This window comes from Theropithecus gelada, chromosome 15 (genome assembly GCF_003255815.1).
Source record: "Theropithecus gelada isolate Dixy chromosome 15, Tgel_1.0, whole genome shotgun sequence".
Classification (NCBI taxonomy): Eukaryota; Metazoa; Chordata; class Mammalia; order Primates; family Cercopithecidae; genus Theropithecus; species Theropithecus gelada.
In genome coordinates this window covers 41,059,677-41,083,951 of record NC_037683.1, presented here as the reverse complement: position 1 = coordinate 41,083,951, position 24,275 = coordinate 41,059,677, and the positions used below count along the sequence as shown (strand labels likewise).

General features: G+C 38.1%; 1 protein-coding gene across 3 annotated transcripts in view; it reads left to right on the top strand.

Moving 5' to 3' along the window:
- Positions 1-18,073, top strand: part of STX17 (syntaxin 17) — a 75,983-nt gene extending 57,910 nt beyond the window's left edge. For 2 of the 3 annotated variants that reach the window (XM_025360225.1, XM_025360224.1), the window contains 4 exons: positions 3,524-3,639; positions 3,711-3,761; positions 11,168-11,254; positions 11,958-18,073. In XM_025360225.1, the coding sequence (XP_025216010.1) occupies positions 3,524-3,639; positions 3,711-3,761; positions 11,168-11,254; positions 11,958-12,197 (494 nt within the window). In that variant the 3' untranslated portion in view covers positions 12,198-18,073. The remainder of the gene's footprint in view (positions 1-3,523; positions 3,640-3,710; positions 3,762-11,167; positions 11,255-11,957) is intronic. The other variant, XM_025360223.1, reaches the window with a different exon arrangement.
- Positions 18,074-24,275: the final 6,202 nt, after the last annotated feature.

The following is a 24,275-nucleotide window of genomic DNA, read 5'->3' as shown; positions in this document are numbered from 1 at the left end:
TGTTCTCACTCATAGGTGGGAACTGAACAATGAGATCACTTGGACTCGGGAAGGGGAACATCACACACCGGGGCCTATCATGGGGAGGGGGGCGGGGGGAGGGATTGCATTGGGAGTTATACCTGATGTAAATGACGAGTTGATGGGTGCAGCACACCAACAAGGCACAAGTATACATATGTAACAAACCTGCACGTTATGCACATGTACCCTACAACTTACAGTATAATAATAAATAAATTAAAAAAATAAAAAAATAAAAAAAAAAAAATGTAAAACTTACTCTGTATCACCTGCCTTTGCTCTTCCTTTAAGTTAAATAAATATATTCAGATAAGATTAAAAACACTGTCAGTCCTGATAAATCTACAAATTACTTTTTAGTCCATTGACTATGGTCTTCCTAAACAATTGAAACACTTTTCCTAGAGAGGTAAAGCATTCATAGGCTTTAAAGGTAAAATAGTAATACAGTTTTATAAAATACTATTTTAGTTATAGGTTTGGCTGAAAGGGTCATTGAGAGAATATGAACTTAGAGTTATAATTGCTTACTTTTAGGAGCAGATCAGGTGCCACATGTCATCATGGCATTTCTCTGCTTATAACACTTCAACAGCTCTCCTTGGTTTGCCAGATAAAGTCCAAAGTCTTAAACTGGTCTGCCAGGCCCCTCCTGACCATCTGTAGGCTTATACTTGTAACTTGTCTTTTACTTCTTGCTTTGGTACCATCAAACTGCTGATTTACCTGCCTACATTGTTTCTTCCTTGAGGGCCTTTGTTCATACTGGTTTTTCTACCTAGAATGTATATTCTTCTCTTCTTTGCCTAGTAACATCAAGTTTTCTAGAAAGGCTTCCCATGAGCTGCATACCGTATCAAACTGGATCGGACGCCACCCACATGGAACTCTCATAAAATACTTATGTATATATGTCTGATTCTAGGTAGATACCAATGCAGTCTCCTATTGTTTTATGATTTCTTTTTGTATGTCTGGCTCTTCTAAAATATAAGTTACTTGAGAGAATGTACTCTGTGTTAATTACTTTTTATCCCTGGCACCCTAACACAATACTCAGTGGGTGCTCAGAAAATGTAAGTGGTAGGTGTTTTGAGCTTGAAGTGAACGGGAGACAGTGGACCTTCAGATCTCTTGTTTCCATTTCTACTGTAACTATCCTAGAGCAGATCACCATCATGTTACACTGGATATATTGGAAAGCCTTCAGAGTGTTTTTTTGTTTTTGTTTTTGTGTTTTTGTTTTTGTTTTTTTGAGACGGAGTCTCATTCTGTTGCCCAGGCTGGAGTGCAGTGGCGTGATCTTGGCTCACTGCAACCTCCACCTCCCAGGTTCTAGCAATTCTCCTGCCCCAGCCTCCCGAGTAGCTGAGATTATAGGTGCATGCCACCACACCAGCTAACTTTTTGTATTTTAGTAGAGATGGGGTTTTGCCATGTTGCCCAGGCTGGTCTCGAACTCCTGATCTCAGGTGGTTTTTTTAGTTTCTAATTTTGTCACCTTTCAACTTCATCTTTAATGTGTTTTTCACACGGCAGCTATGGTTTTCTCTGTAAATCTAAAATCTGATTATGGCACCTTCCCAGTAGTCTCCAACTATTATTAATAGTAACATATTGATCTTTTGTGAAAAACAAAACTGTTTAACATAGTTTACAAATGCCATGAATAATCTCAAAGTAGATTTCCAGCCTTAAACTTTACTTTTCTCCTTATCACAGTCAGCTATACTGAACGTTTTTCAGTCCCTAAGCATATGCACATACTGTTCTCTCTGACCTGAATACTCTTTGCTTCTCCTTCCACCCCTGTACCAGTTCACCTATATAGTAATTTCTGTTCATCCTCGGGCTTCAGCTGCAGAGCCTTCTCTGACCACTCTCCCCATCCACAAGTCTAGGTTAAATACCTCTCATCTGTGCCCATGTAGCACTCTATACTTGCCAATGTTACAGTTCTTATTAGACTATACTGGCTGAACTTGATGATTAATATGTCTGTATCGTGCATTTTATAATAAGATCTGTTAATAGCAGCAGCAGTAACTAATTTATTGAGCACTTATACTTTATATATAACCCAGGTACTGTGCAAAGTGAATATCACTTTATTTTACAAATGAGAAAAACCAGCCAAAGAGATGAAATACCCAAAGCAAACAGTTAATAAATAGCCAAATCAGAATTCTCCCAAGTCTTTCTGACTAGGCCCAGGCTTCTAACCACTATACTATGTTGCCTCCTCCAAACTGTTTTTATGGTTTAACATTGTGTCTACAGCACCTCAGCACACTGATCAGCAGGTAGTAGGCATTTAATAAATGTCAACTCAATGAATGAATGATTGGTAAAACCAATATGAGGAAATAAAGACTTGAAGGTAGATTTTAAAGTATGAATTAATTCATCATCATGGTGTTGTTTAATGGGGAAAGTCCTAGTGGGTTGATGACTTTTTAAAACTCAAAAGAAGTAGAAGCAATGGAGGCATGAGCCAGAAGATTGACTCTGAGGAGAAGAGTAGTGACAAAAAAGACACATATGGTAAGAATGTTTGGTGACAATCTTATTGTTACCAATAGTGACTGATTATCATTAATAAAAACATATTACTTCCCTGCTTTCAACACCTTCTGTATCTGGTATTTACACTGAAATAGCCAAATGGGAGTTTAAGGATGGAAAGTATTAAACCTATTTATATAGGTACGTCTCCTTGGAACATTGGCCAAGTAGAATAGTTTTCCTTTGGTGCTTCTTCCACATCTAGCCCTAGTTATTCAGATTGGATAGATGGTATTTATAGCCATTTTTTAGATGACTGTGTAGGTTAAAAAATATGTGTGTAAGCTTGGTGTCGTGGCTTATGCCTGTAATTCTAGCATTTTGGGAAGCTGAAACAGGAGGATCAGTTGAGGCCAGGAGTTCAAGACCAGCCCGGGCAACATAGCAAGACTGTGTGTCAATTAAAAACAAAAAAGAAAAAAATTTAAGGAAAAAAAATGTGTTAACTAATCTGGGGAACAAGCTGTCCCATGGATAATTTTTTTTTTTTTTTTTTTTTTTTAGACAGGATCTTGCTCTGTCACCTAGGCTGGAGTGCAGTGGCATGATCACTGCTCACTGCAACCTTGACCTCCCAGGCTCAAGTGATCCCCCCCACCTCAGCCTCCCAAGTAGCTGGGACTACAGGTGTGTGCCACTACACCTGGCTAACTTTTTAATTTTTTTATAGAGACAAGGTCTCACTCTGTTGCCCAGATGGGTCTTGAACTCCTGGGCTCAAGCGGTCCTCCTGCCTCAGCCTCCCAAACTGCTGAGATTATAGGTGTGAGCCATTGCACCCAGCCAAATTCTATTTTTGCAGAATAATCAATTTCCTTTTAGCCTAAATTTAGAGAGCATTTAACATGGCATTTGTTTTATGAAATCAATTTATGTTATCTTCTTTCTAACAAAGCAAATAAACTCTAAACATGGGGTTATTATGTTCATCCAGGAGCATTTCATACTACTGAAGCTGAAGCTAGTTCTCAGAGTCTGACTCAGATATATGCCTTACCTGAAATTCCTCAAGATCAAAATGCTGCAGAATCGTGGGAAACCTTAGAAGCGGTATGTTAAAAATATTTTCTTTTTGGTAGTTGTGAGGCATAAAAGTAACTTCCTCTCCCTTTCTTTTAAAGGACTTAATTGAACTTAGCCAACTGGTCACTGACTTCTCTCTCCTAGTGAACGTAAGTATATAACTGTTTTGGATGCAGAATTGTTGGATTATTAGAATGAGAAGCTTTTATAATCACTAGGCTTTTAATAGAACTTAGACTTTTTAAGACTGGTATTAAGCCATAGATAGAAGTTTAACTGCTCTCAAATTCCAGATTAATTCAATAAACTTATATTAAGCACTTGTTATATACAAGCACTATGTTAGATGCTTAACATTGAGGGTGTGATCAGGTTGGATATAGAAATAAATGAAGCCCATTCTCTGCCTTTGAAGATTCTTTTTTTTTCTTTGAGACGGAGTCTCACTCTGTCGCCCAGGCTGGAATGCAGTGGCATGGTCTTGGCTCACTGCAACCTCCGCCTCCTGGATTCAAGTGATTTGCCTGCCTCAGCCTCCTGAGTAGCTGGGATTACAGGCACATGCCACCATGCCCAGCTAGTTTTTGTATTTTTGGTAAGGACGGGGTTTCACCATGTTGGTCTGGCTGGTCTCGAACTGACATCATGATCCACCTGCCTCAGCCTCGCAAAGTGCTGGGATTACAGGTGTCAGTCACCACGCCCCACCTCCTTTGAGCATTCTACAGTGAGTGGAGATAGGCCCGGACCCCAGAAACTGAGCTTTCAAGCATGATGGATAAATGCAAAAGCAAGAATGAAGAGAGGTATTATCAGCTCCAAGGAAAAGCCTTTAATTCCAAAGGAAGGAGGCAGGAGTCATGAGGTGGAAGCATTAAGGATAGCTTCACACAGGTAGACAGTATTTGTATGAGCCTTGAAAAATGAATAAATGTCCACAGGGGGAAGTTATGGAGTATATTTGAGAGGCTGAACAAAGACATGGAGTAGAGAAGTGTATGGCATGTTCCAGAACGATAAGTACTGCCGTATAACCAAAGCCTAAGGCACCATGGGCAAGCAAGGTGGGTGAGGGCCGGATTGTGATGGCTTTGAATGCCATGCTAAAGAATTTGAACTTTACTTTGTAGGCATTAAAAAGCCTAATACTGATTCTTGAGCAGGTTAGAGTCATGAAATTCAGTCTGTGCTTCAGAAAGATCACTGTTGGCTTTGTGAATAATGGCCTAAGAGAAGAGGAGGTCATGGAAAGGAAGACTGGTTAGGAATCAATTGCAAGAGTTCACCTGGAGCAATGACAATACCAGTGTAAAGGTAAAGGACAGCTGAGAGATATTTCTGGGAGAAGTATTAGCAGAAATTGGAGGAAGATGGAGTCAAAGATAAGGAACATTGTCTTTATTCTGCATAATTGGGTGTCAGTGATACTGTTAACATAGATTAGGAAGCACAAAGTCAATTTGGTGGGAAAGATAGATTTTCCATCATTTTTCTGAATTGTTCTTATTTGTCTTTCCCAGGAGTTTCTGCTTGCAGTTCTGTCTAGGTTTAGTTCTTTGTTCCTGATCAAACCATGATTTTGGGGTTGTTTATCTTTGAATTATGGTTTCCCTGAAATCTAGTTTTAAATGAGAAGTTCCTAGATCACACAATCAGAATTGGAATGGTAAAGGACTGAAGAGGCCAACCAGTCTAATCCCTCTACGCTTGCCCCAGTGTCTCAAATAAATGGTCTTTTAGCCTCTTTTGGAACAATTATAGCACAAGGATATTGATACTTAAACCATTACATTTGGAGGGTCTAACTCTTAGAACAGTTAGAGTTAAAAGTATCTGCCCTATAATAACTTCTTTTTGTCACTTTTATCCTCTAAAGCTACATACTGAACAAATGTTGTCTTCTTTCCATATGAAAGTTTTTCAAGGTTTTGAAACCATCATCCTTCCTCACTCTATCCCACCCCACCATATTTTCTTCTCTTCAGAACCCTTGCTTCTTTTGCATTCCTTCTACAATATAATTTCTAGGCTTCTCAATACTGGCTTCTTACTCTGCTTATGTTCCACATTCTGCATATTTTCTTGAAATGTGTTACCTAAAATAGAATGCAGTAAATTGAATTGCTTCTGGATGCCTCTAAGTTAGAAGAAGCAAAATATTTGAAGTTTCTGGATTAGGTATCTGTACAATATTAATATACTCGCAAACAGAAGGAAATAATAGAACAACAATCCCAAAATATCTGTTGTTTCAGAATCAATATTTATTCAACTATTGTAAACTAATAATTGCTGAATCCAGTGCAGTTTGTAAAACCTATACATGTATGGTTACACAAATATATACACTTGCCAAAAGTCATTGATCTGTACACATAAAATGTGTTTTAATGTATGTAAATTATACCTCAATAAAGCTGATTTTAAAAACAAACTACACATGTACAAAGTTCTTACTCAATACAAACACATTTCTTTTCTACTGGGATAGGCACATAAAAGAAATATTAAAGGTTTGTGACCATATGATAGTTACATGTTGGATTACATTATGTAAGCAGCTCTTAACCTCTAATCTAAGGGAGATTTGTGCAGGAAAACTCTGGCTGTACCCACAGCTCTATACAAATGTCCTATTTATAATAATCTGTATAAGTACATGAGACAGAATGCTAATAAGCAAAAGCTCAAAGGAGAACCCCTGATTATTATTCCCAGGGTGACTAAGTTCTCATGACCACATGGCCAAGGATTCACAGAAGCTCTATTTAGGCACAGAATGACCTGGGAACATAACCAGAGTGACCACATCCTTTCATTTTCATCACATGGACATGATGGCATCTAGACAAATTAACCCTGTATTTAAGGAACACTTCCTATGTGCGTAGCACTGTGCTGAGCTCAATGAGGAACAGGAAAAAGCATTTAAAAAAACTTACAAGATAGTAGTAGTGGTTGCACAATATTGTGAAGGTACTTATTGCCACTGAATTGTACACTTCAAAATAGTTAAAATGCTAAATTTATGTTATATTTATTTTACCACTATAAAAAGAACTTACAAAGCCATTGACAGATCAAGGTATAGTTCAATAAATGTTAATAAATTAATATCTACTAGGTACCCTGCTCTATTTTTCTTCAACCTTTGTTGTTCAGGTGCCCTATTCTCTTCCTATAACTTTGTAACTAGCCCTATTTCTAGTCAAGGAGAATTTAAAGAACCCTGGGCCAGTAGTTCAGTAACAACTCACCCTTGCTGCTGGTCTGTTTTGACTTCTGCCTTTTGCCTTATTCCCTGTGGTTTTTGTAATCCAGTTTTACTCTGGAAATGTAAAAACTGGTTGCAATGGATTAGATCAGATTCCTTCATTTATTACCTACGAGACCTTCAGGATGTTATTTGACAGCAATGAGCTTTATAACATTGATGGGAGGACTAAATGAGATAATGTGTATTATTAAGTACTTCCCATTCTCTTCCCTTCCACTGACTCCAACTGCATTCCCACTTTTATCCTTCCTTTATTTTGATTCCTTGTTTGGCTCCTTGCAAAAATTCTACTTTTTCCATCACTATTATCCTTAGGCTAAATTTTAGTACTGGAATTCCTTCAGTACCTTTCCAACTGCTGAATCCTTTGATAGCAACATCCTACATATCTACTCTGCTTATTGCTTACTCAAGGCCAATATAACCACTTATTTTGCCTATATATCATAGTATTTGTAAGTTTGTTTCTGGGCCTTTTTGTATATATGATTGCATATGATTAAGGAGTATATAGAATATATCATAGGAGTTTAGAACCAGAATAGCTCAATGTGAACAGGATTGGTCAAGATCTAAGATTAGAACTTGGCCTTGAAGGCTGGCTGGAATTTAGAGAGGAATAAATGGAAGTACCTGGAGTTTTGGTATTATCTTCTTAAATAAACTCATAGCTTTCCAAGAACCTTAAACTTTACAACTACTATCGAAACTCTCCAAGGAAGACCATTGTTAATGATATAAATGGATTTGGGGATTAATTTTTGAATGTATTATTATTGCTTGACATAGAGGATGCTAGGCCTACAAGTGTCCCCAACAGGCATTCAAGAACAAAACAATTCATTGGTTTTGAATTTATATTCCCAAATTGTATTCTGCTTGACAAGTATAATAAATCACAGTTTATACAGAAACTTAGGTACTCCTATGGCTGTTCATCAAAATTTGTTATGTTCAGGCCAATAGGGGGACTTAATTCAATGTTCTTTAAAATGAAATCCATAGACATATTCTTAGAGTCATTTGAGAATTTTTTTTTCTGTAAAAAGGGGTCTATATATTACTCTAGCTTGAGAAACACTGCAGTGTAATGATCTAAACACTTAAATATGGTTTAGCTCATTGTTAAAGGAATGCTGAGAACATATATGGGGTGCCAAACTATAAAATGGCAGGCATGGAATTTGAAGATTGTAAGATGTGGGAGGCCTAAGCAGATGAAAATAAACATGAACAAATCAGAAGCAAAACCTCAGGGGAGATTGATAGATAGAGGTGAGGAGGCTCCTGCACCACCGTTAATGTTTGGAGCTTGATTTCACAGGCTGGGACAGGGTTGTATATGTATCCTTTGGTCCCACAAAAAGAGCCAAGGACATAGTGGACAGGTAGTGACCCAGTTCAGCTCTGAATGGAGTCTAGTTTGGCATTCTACTGATGGCGATTGACAACTCTGTGACAATAGTTTGCTGGCTAAATGTAACATTTATGGGGGTCGGTGAGTCCTCCTTAATCAAGAAGCAGAATTTGAAGATATGGGCAAAGTTTGAAGTTGCAAACCAAGCAAAATATGGACCAGAGAAAGGCAGATGTGCACAATCGAGGGGTGGCTATTGATCCCAGGATAAAGGCTGTCTGCCCTCTGCCTTCTCCCCACACCCCAGCCCCATATTTTAGCATGCTTTCTGATGGCATGAATAATTACTTACAGATGTGGGCTACTCCCCAGAGTGGGATGGGCCTCATCAAATGCTGGTGATTGCAATTATGGGGAACTTTGTAGTTCAAATAATTAGTGATCTCAGGATTGGTTTTTTTCTTGTGGTTGCTTCAGTTATTCCAAATGATTTTTATGAAAAAATATTTAAATTGTATTAAAATTTTGCTTTAATTTTAAAAAGTCATAGAAATACAATATCCAACCGTTTTTAAAGGAAGGAACATTAAAAAGTATTTCCCTGAGGCTTTACGATTACACTTGGGGTATAGAAATGGCAGTAATCCTGGCAGGCTCCTCCCTCTTGCTGGAATTATTTTGGGGCTGAAGGAAGGGAGACACATTGACTGTTTTTCTTCTGCCTATCAACTCATCAACATATGACGGCTGATGACAGAGTTTTAAGCCTGTGATTTATCTGCTAGCATAGACTGTTTCAGGCAAGAGTGGAAAGTGTTGGGGGTGTCCTAAATAGAAACAATGATAGGGTGTCAGAAATCTAGACAAGTTGTATATTATTAGTGCTGGAACTTTTTCTTCTATGGGTCAGAAAAAGAAAGCTGACTTAAATAAGTTTTGCTATTGAGGAAAACAAAAATTGAATGAATGAATGCTAAAAGATACCTAATGTTTTAGTGTCCTAGAATTGTCAAGATTCAAAAGAAAAAGTTAAATATATTTTTTTTGATAGAAAGATGAGAGTTAACACTTCCTTGGGGAAATCAGGATGAATTTTTCTATTTTTCCCCCTCACACTTTGCAAACACATTTTATCCCTACTTCAACTCTATGAAGGTGTAAGTATCATCATTCTCACGTGATAAATGAGAATACTGACACCTAGAGAGCTTGAGTAATTTGTCTAAGAGCACATAGTGGCATTTGCTGAGATATGAACACAGATTACCTGACTAAAGGTGATGCCCTTGATCTGAGCACATGTAATAGTGGTTCTTAAAGTGTGAGAATTGTGGACTGGCAGCATCAGCATCACCTGGGAGCTTACTATCTCAGGCTTCATCTCAGGCCTACTGGATCAGAAACACCAGGGATGGGGCCCAGCAATTTGTGTTTTAAGAAGCCTCCAGGTGGAAGACTGAGAACCATTGTTAAACTTGTCTCTAACAGAGACATTCAAAGGAAAACTGATAAGGGACTTTCTTAGGGATTGTGTTAGAGATGTCAGGATAGTGGTGGAGAATATTGGAATGAAGGGATACCACAATGGCGAAGACAGACATATTTTGTGTATGAGAAGGGAAGGAATATCAGTAATGCTAAGAGGAAACAAACATGGGAAAAAATAGCTGTGTGGTTTGGGCTTCATGTTTTCAAATGGGCTTCATGTTTTCAAATGAAATAATGGTTGGAATTAGAAAAGTGTTATTTGTATCTGCCTCAATATAAATGAATAGGCCAATTATATAAGGGCAATCAAACTCTTCAGGATTAAAGTTAATTATTTCACCCTCATTGTAGGTGGCATCTATCTAGGATCAAAGAGAGATTCTCTTTTTTCTGCACATTAAAAAAAAACAAAACCAAAATAGTCTGTAAACTGCGATAGTTGATTATATATTGGCTTATACATTTGTTGTTTATACATTTGTGATTGTTGGTTTATACATTTACTAAATCTCATACTATACCATTAAAAGCAGTACTTGTTATATGTAAATTCTATCTAAGTAAAGTTGAATTAAAAATGGGAATGTGTTCCTACAGCAAGTAATGAGTTCGTGTCACTGGAGGTTTCTGAGCAGTGGTTCAGTAACCACTTGTCAGGAATGTTTTAGTAGGGCTTCGCACATCAGAGAGGAGACTGACCTGATGACCTCAACATTCCTTCTACCCAGAGATTCCATGAGTCATAGTTGCTGTTGTGCCAGCACAGGTGTTGCCATTTTATGTAGAATGCTTTATTAATATATTTGATCTGAAACATTTTAAACTGTCATGATTTTACAATGTGTTAAGATATACAGGTATAAAGCACAGAACAGTGAATTCATTCACTGTTCCCTACTGCATATTACAAATGGAAAGATCTCATAGTAGATCAAACCATATTGTAGTCTTGTTCTGGAAACATCACAATTTGTATTTATTGGACCAAGGGCATTTTACTACTAAGGTAAATGTGCCTGATTTAAACTGAATCCTCAAAGAAGATAAGTTAGGGAGGTGTTTTGGGGTTTGATTTTTTTTTTTTCCATCAAACCCAACATGACATGTAAATGATTATTTGGATTTTTTTTTTTCTCTGGAAAGTAGATTCATTTGGAGAATAATATGTTTGTATGTTTGAGTGAATTTTAGTGTGAGATGGTTTTTGCTGTAAAGTTGCCACCCTTTTATTACCTAATAATTAAGACCCCCCCCTTTTTTTATGAAAGTTAATTGGTCCTTTCGACATTGCTTATCAGATGCTATTAATGAACCACTATTAAGACGGCAAGGCTGCAGTACCCGGGGCCCTGATTACAGGAATTAAAATAGTGTGTGTTGACTCCCTGCTGCTCCCCAGCAGGACCGCTCACTCATAATTCCTTTGCATCTAGTCTCAGCAGGAGAAGATTGACAGCATTGCAGACCATGTCAACAGTGCCGCTGTGAATGTTGAAGAGGGAACCAAAAACTTGGGGAAGGTAAGATTCTGCTCCTGCTGACAAATCAATGGTACTCTGGCTCCCAGGAATCTCTAGTATTAACCCAATTGATCTGCTCTCTTCAATGTTGAGGGAACCAGCAATTAAGGAAATAAGGAAGAAATGACACATAGGTAGTGCAAGAAATCAATGTTGTAATATTCTACTCTAAGATTCATTCTATCAGGAGAGGAATTTCTTCAAAGAGAGAATAAACTGTAGCCCTGCTATAAGGTATTTGGTGTTACCAGGAAATATTTGCAGACGGTGAAAGTGTAAGTATGTGACAGCACACGTGGAGTGGGACCATCTATTTTCCATAGGATGTTGCTTTTAACCCCAGGCACACAGCACAGAATAATCTCTGTGCAACATAAAAGCTTTGGGGGAAATCTGTGGCTGCCGAAACAGTTTAAATAAGCCAGCTAGATAGTTAGTGAATTGATTGTTTTGCAAGTAAAATCAATTTGTAGCAGTCCACTCTTTGTAGCTCTACTCTCTAAGTTCTGAGATCTGGAGCAATTGCTGTACCTGTGGAATACTTTCTTTTCCCCCCTACAAGTACAGTCTCGAAGGTTAATTATGTACCAAGAGTTAAAGAGGCATTGCCAGGAGTAATGAGAGGAAAACGCACATCACCACAGGCAGATATTCTCAACTCAATTTCTAAATTGAATTTTTTTTTTTTTTTTTTTTTATACAGGCTGCAAAATACAAGCTGGCAGCTCTGCCTGTGGCAGGTGCACTGATCGGAGGAATGGTAGGGGGTCCTATTGGCCTCCTTGCAGGCTTCAAAGTGGCAGGAATTGCAGCTGCACTTGGTGGTGGGGTGTTGGGCTTCACAGGTGGAAAATTGATACAAAGAAAGAAACAGAAAATGATGGAGAAGCTCACTTCCAGCTGTCCAGATCTTCCCAGCCAAACTGACAAGAAATGCAGTTAAAAACCAAACTTCAGGATTATTGGTGCCAACATGTGTATCCTAATGAGGATCTTTGCTGCTGTTGGACCCTCCGTCACCTTTTGGAACACAAGTATATCAAGATAGTGGCTACTGATGTTCAAGTGGGATTGAAGTGTGATAAGTGGATATATTTTGTTGTTTGCTGGGGTGTTCATGGAGATGTTAGAGATTGAGGCCCTGGGCTGAGGGTGTATAATGTATGTCAGCTAAGTTTGAAGACTGCCAAGGAACAGATTTTCTCCCTGGAAATGTGAAAACTGAACCTCTAACTCTGATAAGGACTTGAGATGTGTAGAAACGTTGGGTTATGGAAGACTAGTTTCTTCCATAACCCTGAATTGGAGACCTTAAGGCTAAGTGTAGATTATTGAGGTTTGTTAGCAAGGAAAAGAATAAGAGTTCAGAAGCCTTTGTTACCGGATAGGGAAATCAGGGCCTAGTGAGGAGCACAGGTGGACTGCATAATGGAGTCCATTGGCGAACCCTATTGCAGTTTGGTCCAACTATATTTTCTGGTGAAGGAAATTAATGATGTAAGAAAATGAAAGAGGCTCAACTTCTCTTCCCAAAATCTTCTGGCTTCTGAACTCTTCCTCTGCCTCTCTTTAAATAAATAACACAATTTCAAATGGTAGGAGACTTATTAAGTCAGTCACCAAGCTTGGTCTGTCAGCCTGTCTCCTAACACCTCAAAGATCTTGTGCCCTGTGCCGCCCCTCCCTTGTAATTATGAAAAAGTTCTTTGGTTTTTGGGGTGAATTCTACCCATGTATAATGAGGAATTCTCTCATAACCTTTTTTGTCTTGTCTGTCATCTCTGTTCATCCCTTCCTATAACCTCTAGGTAAAAAGAAAAGAAAAAAAGAAATTTCCAGATATTTTCAACATTGTTAGAGTTTGGGCTAAAATGAGCAAGGAGAAAAAACCACCAAGAACATTTCCTGGGGCATGCTCCACTTTTGAGGGGTGATATATCTGCCAGAGAGGGGGTATCTGACCCAGTCTTCTTTTCAGCTGATCTCTGGGGGGAGCTGAGAACTCGCTTGCTACCTCATTTCTGTTACTACCGTCCTTTTCCCCAGACTTTTTATCTCCTATGCATCCCTTTGCTTTCTATTGCTGCTGTTTCTTCCCCAAAATGGTGTACCCGTGCTTACCTTTCTCACATTCTGGACAATGATGAACAAAGACCCATGCAAGACTCAGACCCAGGGAAGGGTGTGGTGCTAATCTCAACACCTGACATTCACAGCAAGCATGGTCCAGCCCAACCACGTGTCTATCTCAAACTGTAGAAAGGCTTTAAATTTGGAAAAAAAGAATTTAAGATTATGGGCAGCTTCCCTCTGTTCCCCAATTCATTTAAAATAGGAGGGAATAACCTTTTGCCTTACTTACTCTTTTTTCTGAGCACAGGAATGGGCACCTGCACCCCAGGTGGTGTGAGCTGTCTCTCTGCCAGGAGTTAAGGTTCATCAGGGGATTGGACGGTTTATCACTGCTTTCTTTCTGAGTTTACTTTTAGTAACTTTTATTGATGGCTACCTTTCATGTCCTTGTCTAAAGAGACTTTCTCTTTCATACTTCTTGAATCTCATCAATGAATTCCAGTGAAACAGCGCCATTTCTTAGTATCATTAAATAACTAGAAAGTAGCAAGTATTGCTCTCTGCTGCTTTATATCATTAACATATTAATAATACCAAGAAGGAAATATTTGAATAAGTATCAGATTCTGATCCAGTATCTGATACTGGACACCTGTGAGGCTGGGATAATTACTTTTGAACTACATCTCTTCTCTAGTTTCTGGACCTTGCTCTGTCCCTTTAACACAGGGTGATCAAACCTGAATGAGGATCAGAACTCACCCAGGCACTTACTAAAGCAAGATTCCTAAACCTCTGTTCCAGGGGTAATTCTGACATCACCAGTCCAGCATAGTCAGCTGAAATTATACATCTAAGATACATCTAAGATACATCAAGATTCAGCTGTGTCATTTAATTCTGAAACTCCCAGTATTCTACCCTTCTTCATCACTGCATATTACCCCACTCTTCCCCACCAAGTGGGCTATCCTTTCAGCCCACCAACTTAGTGGCAGCACTAGGGATTCATTATAAGGTAAGCCTGGTTTACATAAGGACCTGAAGGAGAAAGGAAGCCTGTATTTGAAGCTTACACTTTGTGTTGGTATCTCTCAATTTTACTAAGCCAGTGTGGAACACCACTGTATGTATTCATATAAGCCTTTGACTTTTACTGCTCATCAGGATTGGAATATTACTCTAGCGGTCTTCACATATAGGCAAGTTATAGTACTTTTAAAAAGTATCTCATTTCCCTATAATGGAACCTAATAGCCAACTTTTTCATAGAAATTGCTAGAAGAGTTTGATCAACTATGAACGATAGTGTTTATAAGCATAAAATAGTCAGTATGGCGCAGAAACCAATCTTAAAATTGAATTTAATGTTTTATCGTATCAGATTAAATATCTTCTCCAATTCATGTCTTATTTTTACTACAACAAGTTAGAAAGTGGGAACACTTTGATTAAAGTCTTAAAATTTGTGGGCCCTCATTTGGATAAAGGCAGCAATCCTAAGGACTTTTTTTTTTTTTTAACCTGAGAATTTCTCTGTAGAGCAGAGATTTTCAAACCTTTTGGCTGTAGCCCACAGTAAAAAACGCATTTATATCAAACGTTAGAATATGCCTAATGAACATTATGTACCATTCTGATGCTTTTTATATTTTCAGTTTTTAAAATATGCCAGTTGCAACCCACTAAATTGATATCTACCAATGGGTTGCAACCTTTAGCTTGAAAAAAACACTCTCACAGAGGAACTGGAATTTCTTGAATATCTTCTGTTTGCCAGGCACTTCACCAGGCATTTTACAAGTAAGGAAACTGGGCCTCAGAGAAAATAATTTGCAGAGGTTTACTCAACTACAAAGGGGTGAAGCCAGGAATGTTAACTAGGTCTGTTGAGCTATAAAAACTGTTTTATGTCTCTCATACTATACTGCCTCTATACAAAATTGAGATGGGGGTCGGGGCAGGGGCTCATGCCTGCAGTCCCAGCACTTTGGGAGGCAGAGGCCAGAGGATCACTTGAGCCCAGGAGTTTGAGACCAGCCTGGACAACATAGTGAGACTCTGCATGAAAAATATTAAAAATTAGCTGGGTGTGGCATAGCACACACCTGTGGTCCCAGCTACATGGGAAGCTGAAGTAGGAGGATCACTTGAACTCAGGAGCAGCCTTGGTGACAGAACAAGACCCTGTCTCAAAAAAAAAAAAAAAAAAAAAAAAAATTGGGTCGTCCATTCTGCTTTACCAAAGAGGCTTTGCAATGACACTTTCCATTCATTTGCATCTTTTTAAAAAACTTCTGATTCCTCACCGAGTGTCCAGCAGCCTCAAAGTTTTTAATGGTAGCTGATGCAGACATACACAGTGTTCAATTTGGCCCTTAAACTATAAAATCAAGAGTATTTCAATCCATCCACCTGCCTACAAGTTTTCTTAATGTTTACTGGTTATAACCATTGTTTAAACAGTGCTTTTTATGTAATTTAAAAATAAACTTTAATGCTTTTTAAAACAAATTTATCATAATTCATAGATCAAATGATTATCCTTTAAAATGATACCCTTGGGAAATCATGTACTTACTGTAGTGATGCTAGTATTAATATTACTTAGACTAATTTTGAAACTGTTCTTTCAGAATTGCCTCCAAAGACATTTTGCAGACCATCCCAGAAAGGAGGGTATGATGGTGCTGTGTAGAACTGGCCAGAGTTCCTGGAGGATTCTGAGGTTATACTGAAACTCAGTGCTGTACAGGGAGAATTCCATGAGTCCAAAAACCTTTTGTGGGCTGCCTGCCTCCTGCCCTCCCTTAAGTGCTCTAAGATTTTTGTACAGGAGTAAGAATCAAATACTGGTAACATCAATCACAAGAAGTTGAGGAAACCTGTAATATAACTATATAATGTAGAACCTTTTTCTTCCATTAAAGTGCAGAAACCAAACTATGCTTTGTGTTAACCTTAAATATGAAAGGTGTTTCTCAGGGTCCCCTTTGTCCTTCCTTGCTGCCACATGAAATCTTACAAGGAAAGATGAAGAAAAGCCTGGGGGGAAAGTTCTCCTGGGAAATGAGGTGTTTTCTTGTTATAAAGTAGAATGTGGCTGTGGTTCACAAGTACTTAACGAATGTTAGATAATGTTCTTAAGTAATCAGAGGCCTAATAAAAGGTAGGGGAGTTTCTCTTCTAGCCTAAATTAATATTAAAAGTTTGGGGGCATTTTTTGTTTTTAAATTAATACTTTGTTGTTTTTAACAGGTGCTTCTCACAATTTACATTCATTAATTTGATGCCCTTTTACAAAGAAACTTCTTAGGTATTATAAACAATCAATGTAAAGGATCCACATGGTATGTATCCACATTGCTACTCTCATATAGAAATGGGAGATAAGAAATATATCTGTGCAATATTAAATTGAAAAAAAAAAAACATAAAAGGTGTCAAAGGCAAATGATTTGTTCCAGATCACAAAACTAGTTGGCACAAGAGATAGGATTATAACCAGGGTCTAAGAAAAAAAATCCTGAAGGTAATTTCACTGAGTGTTATGCCATATCAAGTTACCCGCTAAGGCTCAAGGTCTTTCAGACTAGCTTTAACATTCCAAATCAGGCAGTAGCTACAATGGAAAGATAATTGGATGGGGAATCCTGAGATCAGAGTCCTAGTTTGGCTTTGTCTCTTGTAGCAACATTTTTTAAAATCAGGGGCAGCTGTCTTCTATCCCAGCCATGAATCTTCCAACTTTAGTGGTCACCAACTTGACTCCATTCCTTACATCAAGCCTTGTCCTGTCAATTCTCCCTTAAATGTTTGTTGCATCTATTTCTAAATATATCCATGGCCATCACTCTAGTAAAAGACTATTACCTCACACCCTACACTTGATCTTCCCCCAACTTTAAGTGGCTCCGTTCCTCATATCACTGCCACAAGAATTAACAACCATGCCCATCTTTCATTTTTCTGCTGAAAGATTTTCAGTGGCTCCCATTGAATACCAAATAAAGTTTGAATCCCTTAGATTGGCATTCACAGCCTTCTATGTTCTGGCCCCAGCTTTATCTCTTGAAACTCATTACTCACCATCTGACAATGCCACTAAATATCCACAAGAGTGATTTCAAGGTTTTTCTGTGGTGAAGGTTCAAACTGGTAATAAACCATGTTTACATTTTTCTGGTCTAAAATAATTTCTATATTACTTTATAATAGTCAGCTGAGGTTTGTTTAAGCTCTTGGACAAGCCTAAAACTTGTATCTTGAAGAAAATATTTTTTTCCACCCAAAGAAATTGCATTCAATTTCTTAACCTTCAAAACAATGTCAGTGTTGTCACCTGTGCATTTGATAGCTAAAGCACAAGTATTCTTCAGGAGCATAAATACTCCAGCCTTGAATGAATACTCCAGCCATTGTCCAGCTCCTGTGAAAAACTTAATATTTGAGAAAGACATTCAACGGTGTGTGTTTTCTATACACTTCACAAGTAGTTGAGATTTTCTTGTATTAAGGTTAATCACTAAAAAGATGTTTACTTGGGTTTCATTATCTAAACCCCCTAAAGATGTTTTCCATTTTATTGTTAAACACTTGGTGTTAGCAAGGGTCAGCACAAGAAAAGGCCCAATGGCAAGAAGTTCTGCAAATTCTGTAAAGCTTACTGAATTCATTTGTCATTTAAAATGTTGCTGAGTGGTGCTCGAATAAGGAAACATGCAATAAATTTACTTACTTAACCAACATTTAACTGAAGGCCTGTTGTGTGTTGAGTGCTGGGGCCATACATAGAAAAATACTAGACCTATAGACTCTACCCTTGTAAACCATTCAGGCTAATGAATTCAGATACCTAAAGCAAGTAAATCCCAGTAAAACATGGTAAGTGCCCTAAGAGAGGAATGAGCAAAGTAATACGAGGGCACACAGAGTGGAGGGACCAAACTCTGTTTGGAAAAGAAGGGGCAGGCTTTGTGGAACATGCGGTATTTGAGAGTACCTAAAGAAGAATATGCCTGATTGAAGACGGAGTTATGGACGAAGGGCTCAAAACATAACATGGTGGGCTCACAGAAAACTAAGAAATTAAACACACCTGAGTGATGAAGCTGGTTGGATGGAAATAGACTAAGATGTTATCTATTTAAAATTTAATACTTCTTTGTTCATAGGAATTGATATATTGCTTTGTGTCAGATAAGACTATTACTCCTCTGAGTTCCTCATTTTGCCTTCTTGCCAGGGAAGTTAGTATTAAACTTCACATTTGGTGGAGTTTTTGGTATTATTTGGCATATTTGCCTTTCCCACAGGTTGTGCTTTCTTCCCTCTCTGCTTAAGAGATCATCTGCTTAACACGGAATGCCCTCTTTGTTCCTAATAGTCATTCCATATTTACTGAAAACCCACTGAGAAAACAGTCATGAAACTTACTTCTTAGTGTCCAAGTCCTTCACAATCGTTTTCCATCTCTACATGAATATTTCTTGACCACTGCAATTCAATGGCTCCAGTTTTCACTTACGGTTAATTCTGCAATGTTCTCGAACTTCAGAGGGGTAAAATTCTTTCACTGGTGGTGGTGTGATCTCCCCAACTAGACTAATTTGCTTTCAGGGCAGGGATCATATCATCTTCTTTGAGTACTTCTTGCCATGAAATAGAGTGATGAGAAGGAAAAAAGAAACTACATTCCTGTTAGTGATTGTTAGATGATGAGTGATGAGGTAATAGCATGTGAGTTCTGCTCTCTTTTGGGGACGTGTATTGAAATATGAAATAGCTTTCTAAGACATATCAAATCCTTGCTTAGTACCCACTTTTGTATATTAACAGGAATGAATGAAGCAACAGAAGAAATCCAGACAACAACTCCAGGACTTGGAAATCATGAATTTAAATTTTCAGAATTTGTAGGTAAAGATATTTCTATCTCTTTTTCCAATTAAAAGTCATGACTTGGAAGAGAGAAGATATAGGACCTGAATCACTGAAGAAATACTGTGAGAAAATTTGGACTGACTTATCTTCCATCCTACCTTAGGATTGCTAGGTCAGAATAGCAGGAATCCAAGAAGTATTGATAGTCTGACAGAGTAGTATTGAAACAGGGTGCAGCAGCAGGAATGTAATGGCCGTGTCAAGCAAGCAGGTATTGGCATTGGGCAAGGGTGGGGCTGAAGAGGTAAGCATTTGACAGGATTTGAACCTGGGTCTCGAATGCTAAGGTTCATGTACTTATTCCAACAAACAGCTGCTCAATTAGCTGATAGGAATGAAAAGAAATCCAGCGGCATTTACTAGTTCTCCATAGTTCCCTTTCTTTCATCTATAGGTTTTACTGTTCATAACAGGTTGCTGCCACTTATCAGGGTACACTGGGGGTCAACAATTCAGGATGTCCTTAAGTCTTCCTCCTTCCTACCTTGACACCTTGCTATCTCACAGGGTGGTTATGAGGATTAAAAGACTAAATTCATGTTCAGTGCCTATAATAGTGCCTGGCTCCTAGTAACTGTGCAAATGTTAGTTGCTGTTACTAATTGTTACCATTTTTTCCCCAAAGTTTAAAGGAAATGCACATTAATTTAAAAAAGGTATCGTGTACCTACAAGAAGTGTTAGGGAGACACCTAAAATGAGTGGAGACTTGAGAAATATACTAAGAATCCTTAAAATGGTTTTTTTTAAAGGCTTTATTAAGAAGACTGTTCAAAGATGACAGATGCCTGGTAGAAAGTGCATCTTTCTCATCTTTGTTAAGAATGATATCCAAACATGAAAATATGTAAGATACGGTTAGGAGCAGGGTGATCATACATCCCAGTTTGTCTGGGACAGTCCTGATTTACATCTGTTGTCCTGGTGAAATTATTACTAATGCTCCCTTTTCATCTCAATGTCCTGGTTTGGATGAAAAAAATTACATGGTCACCTTAGTAGTAAGGGCAATGAAAATAAGTGTGTTATCAAAAAACAAAGAGCATCTATATTTAAAAAGAATTGATCATTTCTAGGCTCAGATAAAAAACAAAATCCCAACGTTAGTGGGAACGTATACATGCAGGTTAAATTACTACCAGTAATTGTGAAAAACAAGAAAATAGAAAATGTTCCAGAACACTGAGCTTGGGCAAAAGGCTAAATTTAAGGGGTAAAAGCTGAATTCCAGAAGCCACACACCAGGAAATTTACCTTTGAATCCTGGAAAATTTCTGAATGGACACTTGTGTTTTAAATCAGAAAGCCATGCTCATTTTGAAGTCAGAATTGATCACTCAGAATTGATGACCTGTTCTATTTTCCTTGCTGTGTGCATAGCCAGGAATGCCATGTTCGATTCCGCTTCCTGGGCAGTAGTCAGGGCAGGAAAACAAGGCGTCAGAATTCTAAGATTGATATAATCCTATGTAGGCAAGTTTATACAGGGCACCAAGACAGTAGGCATGTGGAGTCCTCCCTGGTAGCCGTGGCAATAAGTAAAACACATGGGACATGTTGTTATTACCTGAGAAGACTAGAGCTGTGAGGAAAAAACAGGTCAGCAATACCTAATAATACTTTTTATTACAATAAGATAATAGAATAATGACAGTCTTTATTAATAACAATTCTCCTGGAGAAGGGCCTGATGTGCTTAGGAAAGTATAGCTCTTTCTGAGCAAGAAAGCACTTCTAGGAAGGCTCCCAATTCCCAAGGCTGTACACACCTCCATGTTCTCTGCAACTAACTCACATCCTAGCACCTACAACATTCCATTATTTACACATCTATTTGGCTCCTTCACTCAACTTTCAGCTCCTTGATGGTAGGTACAGTCTCCTTACTGTTAGATCTCTAGCCTGGAAACAGTAGATAATGCTTGCCGAATGGCAGATGGTGTTTTGAAAACCACAACAGGGCTATTTTGTCAAGTCTTTTGCTCCATGAGGCCAAGATAGGGTCAGGTTTACCTCACAGCAAATGTGGAGTTCAGAAATTTTCTGGCACCTCTGCAGGACTCTGCATTACCCAAGAGGGTATTCAAGTGTCATTCTGATAGTTATGTATCTCTGGCTTGGTGTGCACTGTAAGATTTTAATCTATTCTAGACAAAAACTCTTAGGACCCCAAAGCCGGATTCGGATACAGGATTAAAGGTGACTAGATTCACCTAAACACGTATTTATGATGGACAGAATCATCAGATAATTGAGATTTGCAGATTAACCAGTAGAGCTCATTCCATTTGTGGTGATGCTTTCTTGTTCTTTATTCATTTGCTCACATACTTATTATTTAATTTGGCTTTTTGTTTTTTTTTTTTCCATCAGAGATTTCCTGAGTACCTTCAGTGTCGCAAGTGCTGGGATTACAAAGATAGAGGAGTTCGTGCTTTCAGGGCATTCACACAGTAATAAGAGAGATACATGTACTTCTAACTCTGAATTAGACTGAGTACTCTAAAATCCATAAAGGACTGTGGGACCACAGGGATTGACAAGTGTTATTAGGCACTAAGGATGAATGGGAGGAATTTACTAAGCAGGGTTGGGGGAAGGGAGCATTTTAGAGAAGCAATTTGTAAGCTGCACTGTTCCTCTTCTGGTGACTCTAAAACCTATTGTTTAAGGGCAGGCCAGCCTTTCCCCAATGTGTTCTTCAAGAGGGAAGCTGGATGCTTGCTGCAACGAAAGGCTGGGTTTGAGTGATCACATGGATTCATATAGCTTCCCATTCTGATTTGGTACAATTACCTGGGAAATAACTTTAAATCTGAGAAAGCTAGCAACTGTGGTCATCTAGATTCTGAGTAAAGTGTTTACAATATGATGTTATTTATAACAAAGTGAATTAGTAAAAAGTCTCAAATATAGAAATATTTTATAAATATAATTTTATTACTTGGAAATATATACAAAAATTCAAACACAGCTAAAAAACAGTTGCTAAGCAGAGTTCCTATCCAACCTGGTTTAATGAACATAAAGTTATCAGCATAAAACTTGAGTCCTGAAACAACTTATTGTCTTCAGGGTCTTTAAATAATGGGTTTAAAAAGAGGTAACTGTTTTGTTCTTTACACCTATTTAAATCTTTCCCCCAAATACAGAGTACTAACATTTGTTTGGTTCATGAGGTTTTATTTTAGAAAAATAGCTAAAGCTATTAGCTAATTATTTGAAAACTGCAATATGTTTCCCCATTTCCAGTCTTCTGTCACCTTACATTCTCCATAGTTTCTCAAAAATTCCCAATAGTTGTTAACAGAAAGCATTTGCAACCTCCAGTAGCTCTCTAGGATACAGAAGTGCGGATCTAACAATCTTGAAATCATTTAAGGGGGCAATAGTTTTTTTTTTTATTTTTCATTTTTGCAATTTCATGTCATTTTATTTTGGTCCAGCCATATCTCCTTGTAGGAGAAAAAAAAAATGAGTTACTCTGTTCTTCCTGATTGTCAATTCATTACACTACTTTATCCATTCTTTTTGCTCTCAGGTTTAAAAACGAAAAAAAAAAAAAAAAAAGCCTTCTGGACAACCTTAGCATTTTCTATAAATTTAAGCTTATTGTGAGCTTGAACATTTCAAACATTTTTATATTTCACTCTCCTCTAACTTTTGTCATGCCAGTTTTCCGTTCTTTTGCAAATGATCTTTGACAACCTGGCTTCATCAGAGAGCTCTGAGATGCTTTAGATGCCCATTCTCTATCTTATTGGCTAGGTTCTTTTAACTTAAAAAAAAATAATAATTTGTAGAATGTCATCTAAAAGTTTTCACAATGTGAAGAACTGGAAAAGGTAGCTGGCTAAGAAGCAGAAAGGCCTCCTTTTGGTTTTGGGAGTCAACTGTGATCTTCAGTCTGGTCTTGCATCCTCTCTTCCCAGCTGAGAAGCCTGAGGCCCTGAGTAGATTAAATAAACTGGGGAAGACGTCCACCTGAAATGGTCTGATTCACGGTTCAGAGGGGAACAAGTCTAAATTTGAGACTTGCTTCCACAATATTCTTTCTCAAAGTTGAAAGTGAACATATTTCCCTGCTTGCAATCTGTTGATGGATCTCTGCTGTCTACAATATATACTACAAACCCCTTAGTCTGGTACACAAGGCCCTGTGTGACCAGCTCCCATTTCTTTTTCTAGCTTCTCCAACCCCAAATGCCTTACTAAAAGAACTTTTTTCTCTAATGCATTAGGCTGTTTCACACCTTTGCTCAGATTATTCCCTCTCAGCCAGATCTCTACCTCCTGAGAATACCTGTTCATCTTTTAAAAGCTCAAAAATAATGTCTTCAAATCTCTGCAATTGAGTGCTCCTTTATGCCCTCATTAACCTTTATTTTCTTCTGTCTTTACATCTATAACACGTTACAGTCATTGTTTACATATCCATCTGCTGACTAGACTGTAAACACCTCTAGGGCAGAAATAATGCTTTATTCAGCTTTGTCAGGTACTCTAGCACCAAAAAACTTGCACTGAATAAATGTCAGACTGAAATCTGCTTCCCTGTGACTTCCTCAAATCCTAGTTCAAGCCCTGGGATTCAGATAGACAATGCCAGCCCTTCAAATATCTAAAGACTGTCCAGGCCCAAGTCTTCTCCAAACAGAACAGCCTTAACATCCATATTTTAAAATCCTTTTTATCCAAGCTGTCCTTTCATGGAGTGCACTTGAGCTTAGTGACTTTTTATAAAATTAGGTAGGCACCACGTCCTAATGAGTGCTGAGCCCCTCAGGGTAAAAAAGTAACCAAGGTCACTTCGCTTCTCATTCATTAACTAAATGCCTGATGGTGACTACTAAGTGTCCAGAAATTCTAGGCACTAGTGATATAGACATTAAATTTAGTTTCCTTGTCCTCAATGGCTTCACAGTCCAGAGAAGACAATGATAGTGGCAGGGCTAGAGCCTAAGCCCAGTATGCATGAGTGCTAAATAATACTTCCTCAAATCAAC